The 18,674-nt window shown below is 36.4% G+C and overlaps 1 protein-coding gene and 1 pseudogene across 5 annotated transcripts in view; one reads left to right on the forward strand and one right to left on the reverse strand.

Annotated features, from left to right (window-relative positions):
* The window catches only part of LOC308649426 (bcl-2-like protein 1), a 51,500-nt pseudogene extending 43,048 nt beyond the window's left edge, over nucleotides 1-8,452 (reverse strand). The window contains exon 1 of the transcript in view: nucleotides 8,438-8,452. The product of the transcript in view is annotated as a bcl-2-like protein 1 (transcript). The remainder of the gene's footprint in view (nucleotides 1-8,437) is intronic.
* PRIM2 (DNA primase subunit 2) overlaps nucleotides 1-18,674 on the forward strand; it is a 321,229-nt gene that overhangs the window by 39,847 nt on the left and 262,708 nt on the right. The window contains exons 5-11 of one of the 4 annotated variants that reach the window (XM_081296592.1): nucleotides 2,906-3,031; nucleotides 4,970-5,055; nucleotides 6,115-6,334; nucleotides 10,165-10,328; nucleotides 12,369-12,472; nucleotides 15,776-15,855; nucleotides 17,351-17,471. In XM_081296592.1, coding sequence (XP_081152718.1) covers nucleotides 10,175-10,328; nucleotides 12,369-12,472; nucleotides 15,776-15,855; nucleotides 17,351-17,471 — 459 coding nt within the window. In that variant the 5' untranslated portion in view covers nucleotides 2,906-3,031; nucleotides 4,970-5,055; nucleotides 6,115-6,334; nucleotides 10,165-10,174. Of the gene's footprint in view, nucleotides 1-2,905; nucleotides 3,032-4,969; nucleotides 5,056-6,114; nucleotides 6,335-9,192; nucleotides 9,243-9,531; nucleotides 9,671-10,164; nucleotides 10,329-12,368; nucleotides 12,473-15,775; nucleotides 15,856-17,350; nucleotides 17,472-18,674 lie in introns of those variants that run through there. The other 3 variants (XM_081296593.1, XM_081296594.1, XM_081296595.1) reach the window with 3 other exon arrangements.

Consider the following 18,674-nt stretch of genomic DNA (forward strand, 5'->3'; position numbering starts at 1 on the left):
TTCTGTATATTGGATATCTTCATAACAATGTGTCTTGGCGTTGGTCTACTGTGATTTTGTGTGCTCGGTGTCGTGTATGCATCTTCAATTTGTGTATCTGTTTCCCTTTTTATTTCTGGAAAGTTTTCTGTAATTATTTCATTCAGAAAGTTACTCATTCCCTTGGTTTGAATCTCTGTACCTTCTTTTATCCTGATGCCTCGTAAGTTTGGTTTTTTTATGTTATCCCATAACTCTTGGATGTTTTTCTCGTGATTTTTTACCAGCCTTTCTGAGTTGGCTAGACTCTTTTCAAGATGATATATTTTGTCTTCATTATCTGACATTCTGGCTTCTACTTGCTCCACTCTGTTAGTGATACTCTCAATTGAGTTTTTAATTTGGTTTATCGTTTCCTTCATTTCTAGAATTATTGTTTGATTATTTTTTATAATCTCTATTCTCCTGATAAAGATGCTTAACTTCTTCTTTTATCTGTTTATGTAATTCATTCTCAATGTGTTCTTTCGCTGCTTGAATTTGCTGTCTTGTATCCTCTTTAAGGTTCCATTCCATCTGTCTAAGATGTTCCTTGAGTTCTTCATATGACCATTTTTCTGATGACTCTAGGTCCTCCTGAATATTTAGGCTGTCCTGCATTGTTTGTACTCCTTTTCTTCCTTGTTTTTTGAAGCTGCTCATGTTACTTCATGTTCTGTTTGACTGATGAGTTACTGTTTACTCCTATAATTTTATTAGATGCTTGGGAGGAAAGGCATTAGAACGGAAGGGAAGAAGTCACTAAAGAGAATGAGAGTAAGCAGGTAGAATTCAAGGAAGGGGGGATAAGATAATTGAAAAGAAATGAAAAGACAAAAGAAGAAAAAAAATAGGAAATAAAAAAGAAAAAAAATTTTTTTAAAAAAATAATAAAAAAAATTAAAATTAAAATTAGAAGAAAACAATTCTAAGCAGGAAGTGTGAATCAGGTGGTATAGCGATACCAGATTTCAAACTATATTACAGAGCAATAGTAATAAAAACAGCATGGTACTGGTACCAGAACAGGCGGGTGGACCAATGGTACAGAATAGAGGACACGGAGACTAATCCACAAAGCTACAACTATCTTATATTTGATAAAGGAGCTAAACCATGCAATGGAGAAAGGATAGCATCTTCAACAAATGGTGTTGGGAAAACTGGAAATCCATATGCAACAAAATGAAACTGAATCCCCTACTCTCGCCATGCACAAAAGTCAACTCAAAGTGGATAAAGGAGCTAGATATCAAATCAGAGACTCTCCGTCTGATAGAAGAAAAAGTTGGCTCCGATAATGTTTTATCGGATAATGTAATGTTTTGTTTGTTGTTCAAAGAGAGGAAAATGCAGGAGAGGTGATTCCACATGTTACTCCCTTTCCTTTGTGTCCCTTGGGAAGACCTCAGCATTGATTCTGAAGTGTTTAGTAGAGTAAGGTAGATTCACTTTTTCATTCTTTGACTTCCATTTTCTGAACTGTTAAGATCATTTTCTAATGGAGGAACTTTGGGCAAAGGGGAGGGATCGTGGGGAGGGTGCACAGGGGCAGGAAAGATGGTGGAATGAGATGGACATCTGTACCCTAGGTACATGTATAACTGTGCATATGGTGTGACACTACATCATGTACAACCAGAATAATGAAAAGTTGTACTGCAATTATGTACAATAATCAAAATGCATTCTGCTGTCATATATACCTAATTAAAATAAATAAATTAATAAAAAGATGATTTTCTAGTGGCGAATGCTAACTTTTGGACATGATTATCAATCAGTTAGTCAAGCTGGAGTGAAATCTTGGCATCATAGCAGGATCATATTTACACCTACTTCAGTTTCCAAAAATCAGCCAACTGAGAGAAAATATTTTGATCAGGAATTTCAGTGGGAAAGCCAAAATCTAGAGTGAAAACACATCTTCTGTGGAGAATTACATCAGAAGGCATATGAGAGCCCATCTGGAATAAGAGATAAAAATGAAAGAGTTCAATTTAGTTCAGCAGACAGCTACACAATGCCTGTTCTGTGCCAGGGACTGGGGTAGAGGCAGGGAGCAGGAGAGCAAAAATGGGTGAGGATAATCTTGGTTTCAAGCAGCTCACACTCTAAAAACTAATCTCATATTAAAAATGAAACACTTTGAGTAATAACCCAAATAGAAAACAAATACTGTTTCTAGGATCTTACTGGAATGATCAGTAATTCACTTTAGAAGTTCTCATTTATCAGGTTTTATGGATAGTACCCTGAAAAATATCATCAGTTATAAAGCATAAATTGTATCTGAGGATAGTACCTTGATTACTTAGATTTGTGTGTGTGCATGTTGCTGTCGATTGAACACCTTTTACACGTTAGGCAAGTGCTCTACTACTAAGACACCAACAGCCACTTAGGTTCTTTTCTTAAGCTCTCATTCTTCAAATCAATCCCTTTAAATATAAATAAGATGACTCTAGGTGGATGGGTCTTGCACAGTGGATTTCAATTTAGTTTAAATTTAAATAGGAGAAGAATAGTAAGGGACATTCTATCAAATTGTTAGGCACCAAATGGATTTTGTGCTTACTAGAAATAGATATTTCTTATAATCTTTCCATGCTCTGAGCTGGCATGAATAACTGGTACTGTAATAAAATAAACTGCCAGAAAGTTAATCTGGCACAGAGCAATGAAATGCTTCATGCTATGGTGCATGTGGCAATTATCTATAAATGATAAGTAGTGCTCATAAATACCAGTATTTAAAATTATTTCTCTGTGGCTAAATCAAGGTCACCATTTTTTTATTGCATTCTTTTTTAGACTCCAATGTCAAAGCAAAGATACTGGATTAAACTTCATGTGATTTTTATATAATTTTCTTCTTCTGCCCCAGGCCCAGTCTTAGGATTTTATGCTCATTTTCATACTATCCTACCCTAAATGAGAAGACTTGATTAATACATTCGATTGCTTCCTATCACCAACTTCCAGATGCATCTGGGATGCTGAGAAGCTCGAGGTAGGACAAACTGCTTGGGAGGTTCAGGTGACCTCCTATCAGGTCATTAAAACAAGGGGTAAATTTCATTGGCAAGTGAGGGTAAGCATTTAGGTGAGGGAAGTGACTCTCAGTGAAACAAACCTTTGAATCTTGGCAACTGAGAGGCTCAGAGACAAGGAAGATAGGGAAGAAGGAGGATCTGTATCATTAGGGACAGGTCCCATCACAGCCCATGGACAAAAGTGGCAGGGGACCTTATGAGTATAAAGTTTGCTTCTTAGGAAGCCTCCTTATCCAGCCTTCAGGAGTCCATGCTTTGAGATCTCAGTTCCTATTACAATATTGGAAAATCCATGGCCGTAGTAACCATTATCTTGAATTTGCTCACTTCTGACCTACAGTATGTGTCCCCGAACAATATATTATTTTACTTTTGTTTTTAAGCCTTTATATAAATGTTGAATTGTACCAATTGGGGTCCAACAAGAGACAGATGACACTCTCAAAACAGGCTAATTCAAGGATGGTTTTTGCAGAGATTATTCACAAAGGCACAGAAGTAGGGAACCACAGTAATCAACGGTGCATCAAAAAGGGCTTACTAGAAGTAAACGTCATTGTCTGTTGGCCTGCATGATAGAGGGGATCTGTTACCAGACTGAAAGTGAGATGGTCATTTGGGTCAGCCATCTTGAGAGGAGCAATGACAGGTTGAGGGACACAGGCAGCCTCATTGGGAGGCAGCTACAGAAATAAGTACACTGAACTCATTTCCTTCTCTTCCCCATCTCCTTGTGGGGTGCCTAACTAACTAAACCTAATGTTAAGCAACACAGAAAGCCATTAAGATATTCTATTCAAGATTGGATCAGAGAATAGGAAAGAGGACTAGAGTGCTTTTAGGTGAGGAGTGGAAAATGGAAAACACCCTGTACATACATATTTTCTCTCACAACTTGCTTTTTTTAAAAAATATTTTCATCCATGTTAATAGGCTCACTTAATTGTAGTTCATTCCTTTTCACTATTTGGTTTTTAAAACATTCCACTGTGTGAATAGGCTATAATTTACTTACCCATTTTTTCTGATGGATAGTTTCCAGTGTTTTGCTCTTTTGATGTTGCCATGAATATTCTTGTTAATGTTTTGATATCTATGGACAAAAATTTCTCTGGAGGATGTACAGTATTTACAATAGAATTACTGTACATGCATAAAGAGTTGTAGACCTTCAAATTTATCATGAAGATATCAAATTATTTTTTCAAAGTAGTTCTATCAGTTAATACTTCTACCTGCAGCATGTGAGTCCCCATCAACAATTCATATATTGAAACTTAGTTTTTTGTCCCTCTTGTGAGTGTACAGTGCTATTCCACTGTGATTTTTTAAAAATATTTTCTTAATTATACATGGATACAATATCTTTATCATGTTTATTTTTATGTGGTGCTGAGGATGGAACCTAGTGCCTCACACAGTGCCTCTGCCACCGAATCCAACCCCAGCCCTTTCACTGTGACTTTAATTTGAATTTCCCTAATTGCTGGTGTGATTGAACATATTCCCATATTTTTATTGGTCATTTTTGTTTCTCTGTTGTAAAATTCCTATTAAAGCTCCCCATTGTATTTTTAATTTTTTTCCCCATTTTGATTGTGTTCTCATACTAATCCCGTGATAGTTATATCCTTTTCCATTTTGTGGATCATTAAAAATGTATCTATATATATTTAAAACTTATATTCTTAATTTTAATGTAGTTAAAATTATCAATCTCTTTTTAATTTGGACTTTTAAAAAACATGATCAAAATATGCATAACACAAAATTTTACTACTTTACTCATTTCTAAGTTTATAGTGGCATTAAATACATTTAAATTATCATGCAGCCATCATTACTATCCATCTGAGTACTGTTTGTCCTTTTTCTTAAATTTTATTTTACATGAGGTTTTTGCTATGTTGCCCAGGCTGGCCTCCAACTCCTAAGCCCAAGCCATCCTCCTGCCTCAGTCTCCAAGTAGCTGAGACTACAGGTGAGTGCCACTGTGTTTGACCCTTAAAGTCTTGTTTCAGAAATTCTTTGCTGTATCAAGATGTAAAGACCATCTATTAGATTTATTCTAAATTCTTAATATTTTGCCTTTCACACGTAAGGCTTTAATTTTCTGGAATTTATTTTTTGTATATAATGAAATATAGCGAATAAAGTCCACCTCCACATGGATAGCCAGTCATTCCAGCATCATTTAGAATTGTCTGTCTTTTTTACATGGATTTCTGCAGTGGATCGTCATATACTAGGCTTCTTCATGGTTGTGGGGTCATGTTCTGTTTCCATTAATTTGTTTATTCCTGTGCCAGGAATAAATGCTATGGAATTATAATAAGCCTTCCATCTACCTGAGTGCTATTCTTTTGAAGATACACATGAATAAATCTTAGTTTTTCTGGTCTCTGCTTTATGGTTACATTCTTAGTTGATCTTCCTAGGCACTCTTTCTAAAATTTCAATGCTTCCTCCAAAAACTTTACAGCCTCCTTCTCTGGCTGATTATTTCTGCTTAGCAGTTATTTTCTTACATAATTATGTGTATTTTTATCTTGTTTATTGTTTCTCTTTTTCCCTAGAATATAAGGTTTATGAGGACAGGAATTTTTGGTTCTTTCATCACTTTTTTTTTTTTTAATCTCCAAAATCAAAAACATTGTCTGGGACTTGGTTGGTGTTAATTAACATTTCTGGAACAAATCAAATAATGTGGATATATGGAAGTGTGGTACTCCCTCCCACACAAGAGTATGGTTTCTCTCTAGCTTTCCTGCTTATTGCTTTAAGATTAATAAAGCAAAACGAGAAAGAATGAGATAAATACTCTCTTTAACTTTTTTTTTTTCCTAGCCAACTCCCAGAGTTAGGCCGTGAAGTGGGGAAGGTGATGGGACCAGAGGTTTGCATTAGCTTTTATGGGTCCACTATTCTGCTAGAAGAACTTCCTGTTCCTCTGCTTTCCATGGCAAGCAGGGCTGGCCAGACCTCGAGTTCAGAGCATGCTCACTTAGTAAAAGAAATTTACCACACCCCTGTTTTTCAGGACAACACACCCTGCACCAGGGAAGAATGAACACTCACTCTGATTTACCAGCCATGGCAACTAATATCTTAACTGTGTAACACATTATGGGACAGAAGTCCTGGGGATCTGGAGTCATCTAAGGGTGAATGCTCTGTGGGCCAGTCTGTCCATAGCTGTTGTTACCCAGGACAGGCATTGAATTACGCAGTGATGATTCATGGAAATTCTTCCAGAAAAGGTACTCTGTGCTTTATTATAGGCTAAAATAGGGAGCCAAGTCATTCTGGAAGGAATGTGTATGAAATTTTCAGATGAGGACTTGAAGTTTTTTAGGATGGAGTCACATTTGATTCAAACCATCTGTTTAATGTGAAGTTGAATCTGGCAGTTTTTTTTCATACATCTCTCACAGTGTTTATCAATTCCATTTCATAAATATTTGTTGAAGGCCCATGGAGTGCCAGGAACAAGGGTTACAAAAACAAATGCCATAGTCATTCCTGTTTTTGAAATAATTATGGTTCAGTGGAAGAAAAATTCTATTTATATGTTTTCTTACTTTTGATTGTGAGATCAGTGTCTGTAATTTACAAGAATCTTGGTTTCCAGGGCTGAGCATTGTATCAACCCATTTTTGATTTTGAAATGAATACATGAAAGTGCTAACAGTGATTTATTTGAAATAGCTACTGAAATGTCTAACATTATTTTGCATTATTGCTGCTGCAATATGTAGATTCATATTGAAATTGCCCTTGGATACAGAAAACACTCTTCAGTCAGATAGTGCCCAAAACTTTGGCATTGGAAAATAATAAAGATTCTGGAATAGTTGACAGACTTTGGCTTTATTTTGTTCCCTGAGATTTAAAATAAGTTAATATAATGGAAAGGCAGATATTATGTGACATGGTAAAAAGTTTATAATGTTAAATATGAACACATCTTCCAGTTCTTTTTGTATTGGTCATAAAAATGACATTAGTTACTCATCTTTTAATTTGGAAGATATTGTGGTATGCACTTTAAGGCTCAAAAAGATAAACAAAAGGACCTTCCAGAAAAAGGCTTAAAATCAAGTAGTGCTAGTATTTTAACCAATTGCACACAGTGATCATAAACTTTTTGAGACAGTATATAAACTTGGTGTGTAGGTGCATTTTTCTGAAGGAGATAAGTTGCCAAATTTTCGAGTCGCTCATGTTTCCAAAAGATTCAGACCTTCTGTGGTAGAGGAATAATATAATGAGAAAAAAATGACATCGTATGGGAATCATAAGAGTCTTAGGAGCTTAACTGAACAACACAGGTGGCCACATTGAACATTTTAATTGTGAAAGCTTTCCTGCTTTTGCTGGGGAAAATTTCTTTGGTGCCAATGAAAATGTTTATTTTTCCTACTTTATTATTACTTTGTTCTTTTTCTTTCCCATTTTCCAGTTTGAATCTTGAATTTTTCTTTAAAATTGACATAAGTTCTTTGAATCCTGATAGTCTGATAGTATTAACATTTTTGAGGACTACACAATAGTTTGTGACCTTTTGAGATGAATGATTTTATTTTTTAAAATAATTTTTAAAAAATTGCTTTATATCTTTTATTTTTATGTGGTACTGAGGATCGAACCCAAGGCCTCGAATGTGCTAGAGGAGTGCTCTACCGCTGAGCCACATCTCCAGCCCCTGATTTTATGTTTTTTATGGTTAAATCTTTAGATTTTTTTCTTAGATTCCTTCTCTATCCACAGATCAGATACTACTCATAAATGTTCTTATGGTCTGTGCTCCAGATTGTATTTTTTTTTTTCAGGAAGTTCATATATGTTCTAAGGTGTCTTTGGACCAGGTGATGTTTATTATTAAGTCTGATACAAAAAGGAAGGGAACTTCTGCTGCCACATTAGTGGAATTAGAACAGTGAGATGGTTTGCGCAGTGGTGCTTGGATATAGTCCTGTTCTTCAGTTTATCTGTAAAATGGGGTAACAATAGAACCCACCTTAAGTGATTTTAAGAATAAAAATCATTATGTAAAGCACTTACAACAGATCCTGGCATAAAGGAAATCCACAGTTTAGTCTATGCTGCGTAGGTGCTTTGAATCTTGATATTGTATCAATATACTCTGCATAGCTAAAAACTTTTTCAAAGGGTTCTTCACCTCCAGTGTCTACTTTACCAGAGCCGTCCCGCGCCAAAAGTAAGGGAAACACGCCTCCTAGGGGCCAAACTCGAAGTTAACTGCCAGTTCTTGAAAACTCTGGACTACTGTCGGAGACCCAATGTGGCTCTAATGCGCCCCTTGAGTCTCTGTTCCCAAACTTGGAAAATAAAGGACTCACCCACTTGCTCCCCATCGCTTCCATTTTTTTTTGAACCTACATTCCCTCCAAGGCTGATCTGTTCTATTTCCTGCAGATTTCTGCGAATAAGAGCTTATCCACTCATTCTAGTCCATTCTACAGACATTACTGGGAAGGGTTGTGAGGAGCGTCCTATGAACGTGGAGCCTACCCCTATGGGGGTTTGTAGCCCCAATGAGATAAAATACGCATCCTATGTAGATGGGCAAACTAACAATTACTTTCAGCTTCTGCTTTCTCATTGCAAACTCAGGGTACAGGATCGCTGAAATATTAGTCAAGGGGGAAAGTGTCCTAGTGAGCCAGGAACAAAGGGGAGCTCACGGTCTGTTCTTTCTCCATTCCTACCCAAGATAAAGAGCGATGAATGCCATCCTTGCAGTTAAAATGCCACGTATCCCTCAATTAATGGGATCGGTGTCAGTGTCTACCAATGAAGTTATAATCTTCTGCGTGGACACTTTTGCTGCTAGCAATATTTTCGGATCCCAGTTTCAACTATCAAAATCTACAAACTGCACATACCGGGGTAGCATTTTAAAACTTAGGTGGGAGGAACTCCCAAACACTGGTGTTCAAGAAATTTTAAGCTATCAAACAGGATGAGCAACCTGTCTCCCTCTGCTCCCTACTGAGCAAGCGCAAGGCCCCAGCCGGGTGGGTGGACCGTCGGGGGCGGGCCTTCTGCACCAGGGACTTCCGCTTCCGGTCTCAAATGAAATCTCCCGCCACTAGGGAAAACTGCTGTCAGCATTTGTGTTTTCTCGCATTTGGGCATTTGCAGGTAAGAGAAACTCCCGGAATTGAGTTAGCACGGAGAGCAGTCCTGTTTTTGAGGGTTGCAGGTCGAGGAAAAAAGGAGATCACTTTTCTGGCAGTGGGAGCAGAAGATTGACTTGGCGGTTTTGGTTGTTTCTGGCGAGACGTGGTGCCCGAGGGGAATTGGGAAAATTAGGGGTGGGAACTTTTATAAGGCACCTGTGGATGCACCCTAAAAGGGTTTCCCAAAGACTGGATCCAAAAGACAGTTGTTCTGTTTTTCCAGGGTCATACGAAAGAAAGTTAGCAACACATAGTCCTTTATGTCTCTGATCTAGCCAGAACCTACCGCCTTTCCTCGGATTTTAGGATTGCAGTCGATATACAACCTCATCCTAAGTCTCGGGGTCGCAGATATCTAAAGGCAGTGACACAAAGACCCACAGTGAGCAGGTAACATCACCGGACTTTAATTTTGCTTTAAGTTAGGACCAGCGCCTGCTGTCAGCTTTCGTTAGTGCATCTCCCCCACCATCACAAAAATTATTACAGGTGTATGTAGAAATCTGGAAAATGCATCATACAGGGATCACCACTGTTAACATTTTGTGCCTGCCGTCAATTTCAGTATTTTTTTTCTTGTTACCATCATAGCCTTCAGTTTTACTTGCAGCCATCCACTGAAAACACATCTTTAATAGAGTTTGAAAACTTGGCTATCGATAGAGTTAAGTGTAAGTGGTACTTAAATTAGAATGTGTATATCATAAGGAGAGGTGAGATACTGACATTCATACTTAGAGGAACAGGGTAAGAAATGCTAATACTGAGAGGAGGGCACTTATTATCTGTTTGATGACTGTGTATGTGGAATTGTTTTTTGATGTATTTTGTTTGTTGTTTTCTTTTCAGTTCCATTTTCCATTTTTATGTGCTTCTTTCCAAAGGTGATCCAAGATGCAGTTTACTGGAGGAAAGCGGAGGAAGCTGAGGTTGGCAGGCGACCAGAGGAATGCGTGTTATCCTCATAGCCTTCAGTTTTACTTGCAGCCACCCACTGAAAACATATCTTTGAGAGAGTTTGAAAACTTGGCTATTGATAGAGTTAAATGTAAGTGCTATTTAAGTTAGAATGTGTATATCATAATTTGTGAGAATGATTGAAAGTAATTTATCTCCCTCATTCATTAATCTGTTCAACAAATATTTATTGAGGATTTGCATTGAGGGATTTGTATTTATTTATTTAAAAATGCATATTTGTTGACTATCTTTGTGTTCTAGGTGGCGGGAAGTTTGAAGTGAATACTGTAATTTGTATCTTTATTGAAGCTGAATTCTAAAACATGGATACCTAAAATTATAGTCATAAATCAGCATTTTTAATGCTTCAGGAAAAGTAAATAGTAGTACTATTAAAGCATAGAAATTGGAGTAACTGATTTAGTCTGATTAAGAAAGTCTTCTTAGAGAAGTAGAAATACAATCTGGGCTTTGAAGGATGAGTAGAAGAAATGGAAGAGTTTTTCTCAACTGAGATAATACCTACACAAAGACTTGGAGGAGAGAATGTCACGTTTGAGGGGACAGTGACAAATATAGGGTGCATGGAGAAGTGTGGACAACCAAGGGCATATGTGCCATGCTGATGGTATGGTATTGTAGTGTAAGAGGAGTGTGACCACTGTACTGGGGCTTGCTTATCCTCTGTGTGTTGATGAAGAAAGGAATGAGTTAGACATGAACTGAAACAGAAATGTTAGTACTGTTCAGAGTTGATGTTACACAATATCCTTGTGGAAAAATCAGAAAGAGGGTTTAAATACTGTCATTCATACTTAGAGGAACAGGGTGAGGAATGCTAATACTGAGAGGAGGGCACTCATTATCCTTTTTTTTTTAAAGAGAGAATTTTTTTAATATTTATTTTTCAGTTTTTGGTGGACACAACATCTTTATTTTATTTTATGTGGTGCTGAGGATCGAACCCAGCACCCCGCGCATGTCAGGGGAACACACTATCGCTTGAGCCACATCCCCAGCCCCTCATTATCCTTTTGATGAATGTGAGAGTCAAGGCAAGGGAGGAAAAGTTTTAGAAAGCTTAGTAATGTCAGATGATTTATAGGGATTGAGATGATGATAAGTGTGTCTCTTGGGTTTGGCACTTAAAGAGTGAAATGATAAGGGCCTAAACTAAAGTAATGACAATGGCAGTGATAGAAAGGGAAAGCTTTTAAGAGATAATAAGGAGATTTTTTTTTTTTTTGGTGCTGGTGATGGAACCAAGGGCCTGGTGCATGCAAAGCATGTGCTCCACTATTGAGCTATATCCTACGCCTAAATAAAGTATTTTTGAGAGGATTTGGTGGTTTTCTGAATATGAGGAGTGAAGGAGCAGGTGTAGGGTAGCTGAAATTCCTGCTTGTATGATCTAGTGGATAGAAACTCTGCTAATGGAGCTAGGAATGGCAAGATGAGAAGCAGGAATAAGGGGCAGTTATAAGGGATACCATAATAAGGAGCTATCCATGGAACATGGGTTCAGGAGATAATTTGCAAGATTTTCATTTTTGAATTATAAAATGCCTCAAGAGAAGAATCCATGAAAGATTTATAAGGGACTTTAAGGATCTTTGAACAGTATGTGACATCTATTTTAGATGATTTGTTTGCATATGATGGTTCTGCTTCTTCATTGTTGTGTCTTCCCCTTCTCTGTTTAATCAGGAAAGGAAGGCCTGTTTTTTTATTATGAGTCTTGCTGAGTAAATGAAGCAGACTGCCAAATGGCCAACTCTCCGTGAAGAATGCAAACAGGGTGCTTGGTTTGTTTTCCATACCAACATAATTTCCCATTCCTCAACAATAGTGGCTTAGTACAACAAGGATTATCCTTCATCCTTCTCTCTCCCCTGGTTGAGATTCTCTGGTGTTAGATTTTGCTGTAGAACATGCATATTTTCTTCATGTAGACGGAGATAATTTCCTTCAAGCATATGTAGTTCATCTAATAAACTTGCAGAAAATCAAACTTATTTTTTCATGTTCTAAAAACAGGTAATTAGGAGGTTGCTCTCTATAGTTTTTGTGTTGAATTTAGTTTTTAAAAATTATCTTACATTTTTACTTTTTTCTTTTTCTTTTTCAGTGCTAAAATCAGTTGAAAATCTTGGTGTGAGCTATGTGAAAGGAACTGAGCAATACCAGAGTAAATTGGAGGCTGAGATTCGAAAGCTCAAGTTTTCCTACAGAGTAAGTAAAAGAGGGAAAAAATTCTTTCAGTATGTTTGTTTTCATATTATTGTGTAAGTTGTGGGAAAGATCTTATATTAAGCACAGGCTTTTATAAAGTCTAATGTAGCATAGACCATGCACAAAAGTACCTACAGTCTACTTGGGTAATTGACATGCAGTCCATGTGCTTATGTCAGGATTTCTCAAGCTCAGGATTATCATCATTTTGGGCCTAATAGATCCTTGTTGAAGAAAATGTCCTATGCATTGCAGGATGCTCAGTAGCATGTCTGGCTTCTTCTCACTCACTCTATGTCTCCAGACATTGCCAAATGTATCTGTGTAATACAGATGATGAATGCGGTTGTTAGAAGTGGGCTTCAGGAACTTTAAGAGCACATATAATGATCCAGCTGAGATTGAGGAGGTTTGGGAAAGTTTTCCAGAGCAGGAGATGCTGGAACTGCATCCTGAAAGATGTGATAAGATATTTATTTTGGGAAGATGAGTGCCGATGGCAGATTGATAGGGTCATGTCCCTCAGGAGTGAAAACAGGAGACTGAAAATAATGAGAGTTGAATTAATAAGAAAAGAGGACTGATTGAAGAGATATTAAGAAGGTAGGATTAAAAATTTTTTATAACTTATTATAGGGGAAAGCAGAGAGGAAAGTTAAGAATTACACCCACTCCCCTTCCTCCATGGTACTAGAGATTGAATCCAGGGTCTGTGTGCGCTAGGCAAATGCTGTACCACTGAGCTACATTCCCACCCCTTTTTAAATTTTACTTTGAGTCAGGGTATTGCTAAGTTGCTGAGGCAGTCCTCAAACTCACAATCCTTTTACTTCAGCCTCCAGAATAGCTGGGATTACAGGTATGTTTTACTGCATCTGGCTGATACCTAAGTTCTTAATTTGGACAGTTAGGTGGATGGTGGTGATATTTTGAGAGGTGGTATCCAAAAATAAAAACAAATATTAGAACTAAGATGTTCAGTTTAGTGCTGGACATAACTTTGAGTTGCCTGTGGCAATGTCAAGTGGATAATTGGATATACAAATTTGAACTTAGAAGACATCTTTAGTGGGAGTGCAGGTTTAGAGGAGGGTTGGAATCATGAGTAGGTGAGAACATCCTAGGGAGATAATTTAAGAGGAGAAGATGATGTAGGATAGTGAAGAATACCAATATTTAAGGGCAAGTGGAATTGGAGGAGTTTAGGGAGGAGACTGAGAAGGAGCTTTCTGAGAAGTAAGAGATGAATTGGATAGTAGTGTAATAGAGGCCAAGGAATGCGGGATTTCAGCAATAGTTGTCATAGCATAATGATAATATAGAAATAACAGCAGATATTTGTATTCTTACTATGTTCCAGATTTTGTTCTAACTATATTTATATTAACCCATGTAGTCTAGTCAGTAGTCTTTTTGCGTAGGTACTATGTTGTCTCTATTTTACATATGAGGAAACCGTGTTATTTACTGATGGGCTAACTAACTTTCCCAAGCCTATAGGATGGTAAGTGGTGGAGCCAAGATTCGGATCTGGACATTTTATAGATCTTATAAAGGTGAGTTGTACAGTGTCCATTAGATTTAACAGTTGGATGGGCCCTCTTAGATAGGGACAGATTCAGGATAGTGGCTGGAAGAGAGAGGTGAGAGGTGGAGAGTTAGGTATGAAATATGAACTCTTTTAAGATGCTTAGCCAAAAAAATAAGAGAGAAATAGGGTAGAACTTAGATGTTTCATGGAAAAGAGAAGGTGCACACATATACACACGGGCACACATAATGGTGCATGTATATATACATTTATGTATATATATTTACACATATGACAGGAGATACTTAAAAGTATTTATAAGTTGAAAAGAAAGATCTAGAATAGAAAGAATAGGAGGGGAGCTTGATACTTTAATAGAACATTAGATAAATGAAGGTCGCCCTTCAGAGGCAAGAGCAAATGAGTCGCAGGATTTGGGTGTAGGGATTAGCTTTAGGTTCAGGGAAGGAGAGATGCTGTGTCCACAGAGATGTTAGGGAAGGCAACATAACATGTGGATGCAGAAACTTGGAGCTGAAGGAGTTTGCCTGATAGCCTGGTGAAGTCACCTGTTTAGAGAGAAAGGTACTATGGTAGGGACCTTAAAGCAACTGGTGAAAATTGAAACATTTTTTCTAAGAAACAAGGAAGGAGACAATTATGTGTCAAATTGTCACATGGCTGACAATATGTAATTGCTGCTTAAGCTTTGTTCTACAGTTTACATCTAGAATGTTGTTCCTGGGCCCATGTGTTAAAGGCTTGGTCTTTAGCTTGGTGATATTTGAACATGATTCAAACTTTAAGAGGTGGGGCCTAGTGGGAGTTTTTAGGTCATTGAGGGTATGCCCTGGAAAGGGATTGTGGAGCCCTGGTGTTTTCTTATCTTTTTGTTTTCCTGGTCTTCACAAGATGAGCAGCTTTGCTCTGCCATGGATTCCCTGCCTTGTTGTTCTATCTTGATGTAGAACCAAAAGCAGTGGGCCAAGTGACCATGGACTGACATCTCTGAAACTGTAGCCAAAATCAACCTTTCCTCTTTTTAAGTTGGTTATTTCAGGTATTTTGTTACTGTAACAGAAAGCTGACTGACACACTTTGTGACCCTGGCCAAATTATATAACCTCAGAGTGCCTCAGTCCTTTAAAATAAGGGTATAGTAGTGCCTACTTCCTAGTTTTTAAAAGAAGAATTAAATGGGTCGCTACATTAAAAATGCTTAGAACAGTGCCAGGTACTTAATGAGTGCCTGAAATGTTTGATCTTGCCATTTTGGGCTTGAATAAAGATTTGTTGGCATTGGTAAGGGTCTACTTGAGGTTGGAGGCCATTCATTTTTATATTCTAAATTCCTATAGTTGTGTATTTTTTTCCTCCAGAAATTCTCAGCATTTTGGGAATAGGTCTGCGGACTGTAGCTACAGATTAATTTTGAATCTTGGTTTTGCCAAATGGTTGGAATTAAAGAAGTTGAGGATTGGTCTAAGAAATGGTTGAAGCAGTGAATAAGTATTGTAGGCATAGGCTGGGTAAGAAAGAAAGCTAAGGGAAAATAGTTGAGTCCAAACCCAGAAGGTTTTGATGAAATCAGTTCAGTTCTTAGTTTCAGCTGGTTGTAGTTTAAGTAAAATGATAATTATTCTAGAAAGCATATTAATAAATGTGTTTTTGAAATTTTTTTACTTTACCATTGACTTTTGCTTATTCAATGTTTCTTTATAACTCTTTTCATTCTCATGCAGTGATTTTATTTGTGTGTCATTATTTTTAAGGAAAACTTAGAAGATGAATATGAACCACGAAGAAGAGATCACATCTCTCATTTTATTTTGCGCCTTGCTTATTGCCAGTCGTGAGTATACATTTGTACTCTCACAAACTTGAAATCTTGGGTTATAAATTGGTACATGGGAAGCTGCTTGTACTGAACATAGGAAAACCCAGAATAACTTCAGGAACTGGTGTGCCATGGTTTGGACACTGTTGTAGTGAATTGTCCGAAACAAGTCGCTTAAAAAAAATACTGAAAATTTCTATTGCAAAATTTTTCCCAATGAAAGTTTTTAACTTTATGAGAGATACTCTTCATTTGGAATTTAAATTAGAAGGGATCTCATTAGGAAGGATGTTTGATACTTTTCCAGAAAAGAAGTTGGAAATATTCATAAGAAACAATGACTTAAACACACACTTGAATTTAATACAGTTTTTTGGAATTTGAGATATACGGGCCTCTTAACACTAGTTATTTTCAGTTGGTGGTTGGTTTCTTATAAATCAACAGTGCCACCCAGAGGGAGAAGGAGTTAGCTGCTTTTTAAAAAATCTAGTTTTTCCTTTCTTATTAGTTTTGGCCAAATAATATAGTTATGGTTGTTTCTTTTTGTTAGTAGACTTTTTCAGAACAAATCTTGAATTGCTTCCTATCCCAAGATTATAATTGAGAAATTATGATCGTAAACTTTGGTCCTAGAGTTTTTATTTTTATAAAAAAGCATATGTAGTTTATGTAATATGTATAATGGATAAATTGCTGACAGTCTGTAAAAGTAAAAACATGAAATCATGTTTTACATGCAGTAGGATAAATATTTTATAATATTGCAATAATGATATATGCCTTATAAGGCATGCTGTGTCTGCTTACAACTGAATATATTTTCATGTTAGCTTTGAAATATTGAAGTATTCTTGTATATATTAAATTTTGTGAAATTATAATCTGCAAAGCTATAAGCTTTACTTTGTAAAATGTACTGATCATAATCTACTTAAAGAAAAAGTTGCCTTAAAAAATTTTATTTGTTTGTAGTAGGCACTGAATATAGTCCATGTTTGTATGATTATGTCAAAATGAACCCTAATTTTATGTATAACTCAAATGAACTATAAAAATATTAAAAAAACTTAATTTGGCATTTATGAAACCAACCCTGACCAAAGGAGTACCCCGTTTTCAAATGTAAATGACTTGTTAATAATTACAGTAAATGCAGTGTACTATTTCCTTTTTGCTATTCAGTAATAATGCAGGTAGACTTGAAGTATTCTTTCTTTTTTAAATTTCTTATTTGTTTTAATTAGTTATTCATGACAGTAGAATTGAAGTATTCTTTATTTAATCTTTTATGTTCATTACATCCCTTGACCTCATACCCAGCATATCCCTGGAAGAGTGTGTGGTTTGAGGTATTTGTATTTTCTTTATCACAGTAGAAGACTCATCTGCTTTTAACTGCTGTCTATTGGCATCTTGTCATCTTTGAATATTGTTTCACAAAAATTTCTCATATTTAATATTAATTGGATTTTTAGTTTATACTCATAATTTTCTGTTTCCATTTCAGTGAAGATCTTAGACGCTGGTTCATTCAACAAGAAATGGATCTCCTTCGATTTCGATTCAATATTTTACCCAAAGACAAAATTCAGAATTTCTTAAAGGATAGCCATTTGCAATTTGAGGCTGTAAGTATTTTTTCATAGTTATTTCCAGTTGTTTTCACTATTTATCCCTCCCTTTTGCGTTAAGTGCTGATAGTAATGTGAGGAGTTTATTCTCTTTACATTCTTAAGCTCCTGCCTGAAAGAGTAGCTTTGCACATTAGTGATAGTTATTTATTTGCAGTAGTGAAGTTTAGAGAAGGTAGTGCTTTCTTTAAGTCAGTTGTCAGTAGAATCTACCTGATTTAATAGTTTTTAAAAATAATTTTTGTAGGTAAATCTGAATGATTGTGTAATTATGTAAAAAGAAGTATGTGGGACATTTAGCAAGGATAAACATTGTGGGTAAAAATAGTTTATGTCTTTTAGGTGGATCCATGCTGTGGGGGGACAGTAGAAAAATGCTGTTTTGCAAGATCTAGAGTAGTCAAATGGTAGTGGGACTGGTTTGGACCCTATTTTGCTGTTGTAATGGGTGGCTTGGGCCAAATAAAATAAAAGTAAAAGTTAGAGTAGGTGAAAGACATTTGTCCTGTCTGATAAATTCTGTCTGAGGATGTACCCACTATAACAAGGAACATTAGTATATGAGTTGGGGGAAAGAGATTGCATGAAGGGGAGGGGACATTTAGTGTACTTTTGGTGTCCATTATGTATTTAGGAGGCACTTTCTATAATTCTGTCATTTTCTTATTAAAAGTGCCTCTTCTGAGGTCTCTAAATAACCTACTTAGGCATAGTCAAGTGATGTGCACAAACTATGTGACCCAAACCTATTGCTTCTCCCCTTTTCTTTTAGCTTTTATCCTTGGTGAAGCCCATTGTTGCTATTATGTATTCCAATTAATTTATCCTTTCATGTTAGAAATAGTTTGTTTTTTGCTCTTGTTGATATTACTGATTTTTATTAGGTCATAGAAAAAACTATCCTTGAAAAGATCCATCTTTATTCTAGAGTGTCTCAAAACATTGCCATGTATAGTTTTTTTTTAATAATGTATCTATTGAGATAGAATTTACATATCTTGAAATTCATACTTTTAAAACATATAGTTCACTGGTTTTTAAGTATAATCACAGAGTTATGAAACCATTCCCAGTATCTAATTTTGGGACATTTTCATCACCCTAAAACGAAACCTTGTACCCTTTAGTAGCTACTTCTTATTCTTTCTGACAGTTCTTGACAACCACTAATCTACTTTCTGTTTCTGTGAATGCGCCTCT

Source organism: Spermophilus citellus (assembly GCF_964194105.1).
Source record: "Spermophilus citellus genome assembly, chromosome: 5".
Classification (NCBI taxonomy): domain Eukaryota; kingdom Metazoa; phylum Chordata; class Mammalia; order Rodentia; family Sciuridae; genus Spermophilus; species Spermophilus citellus.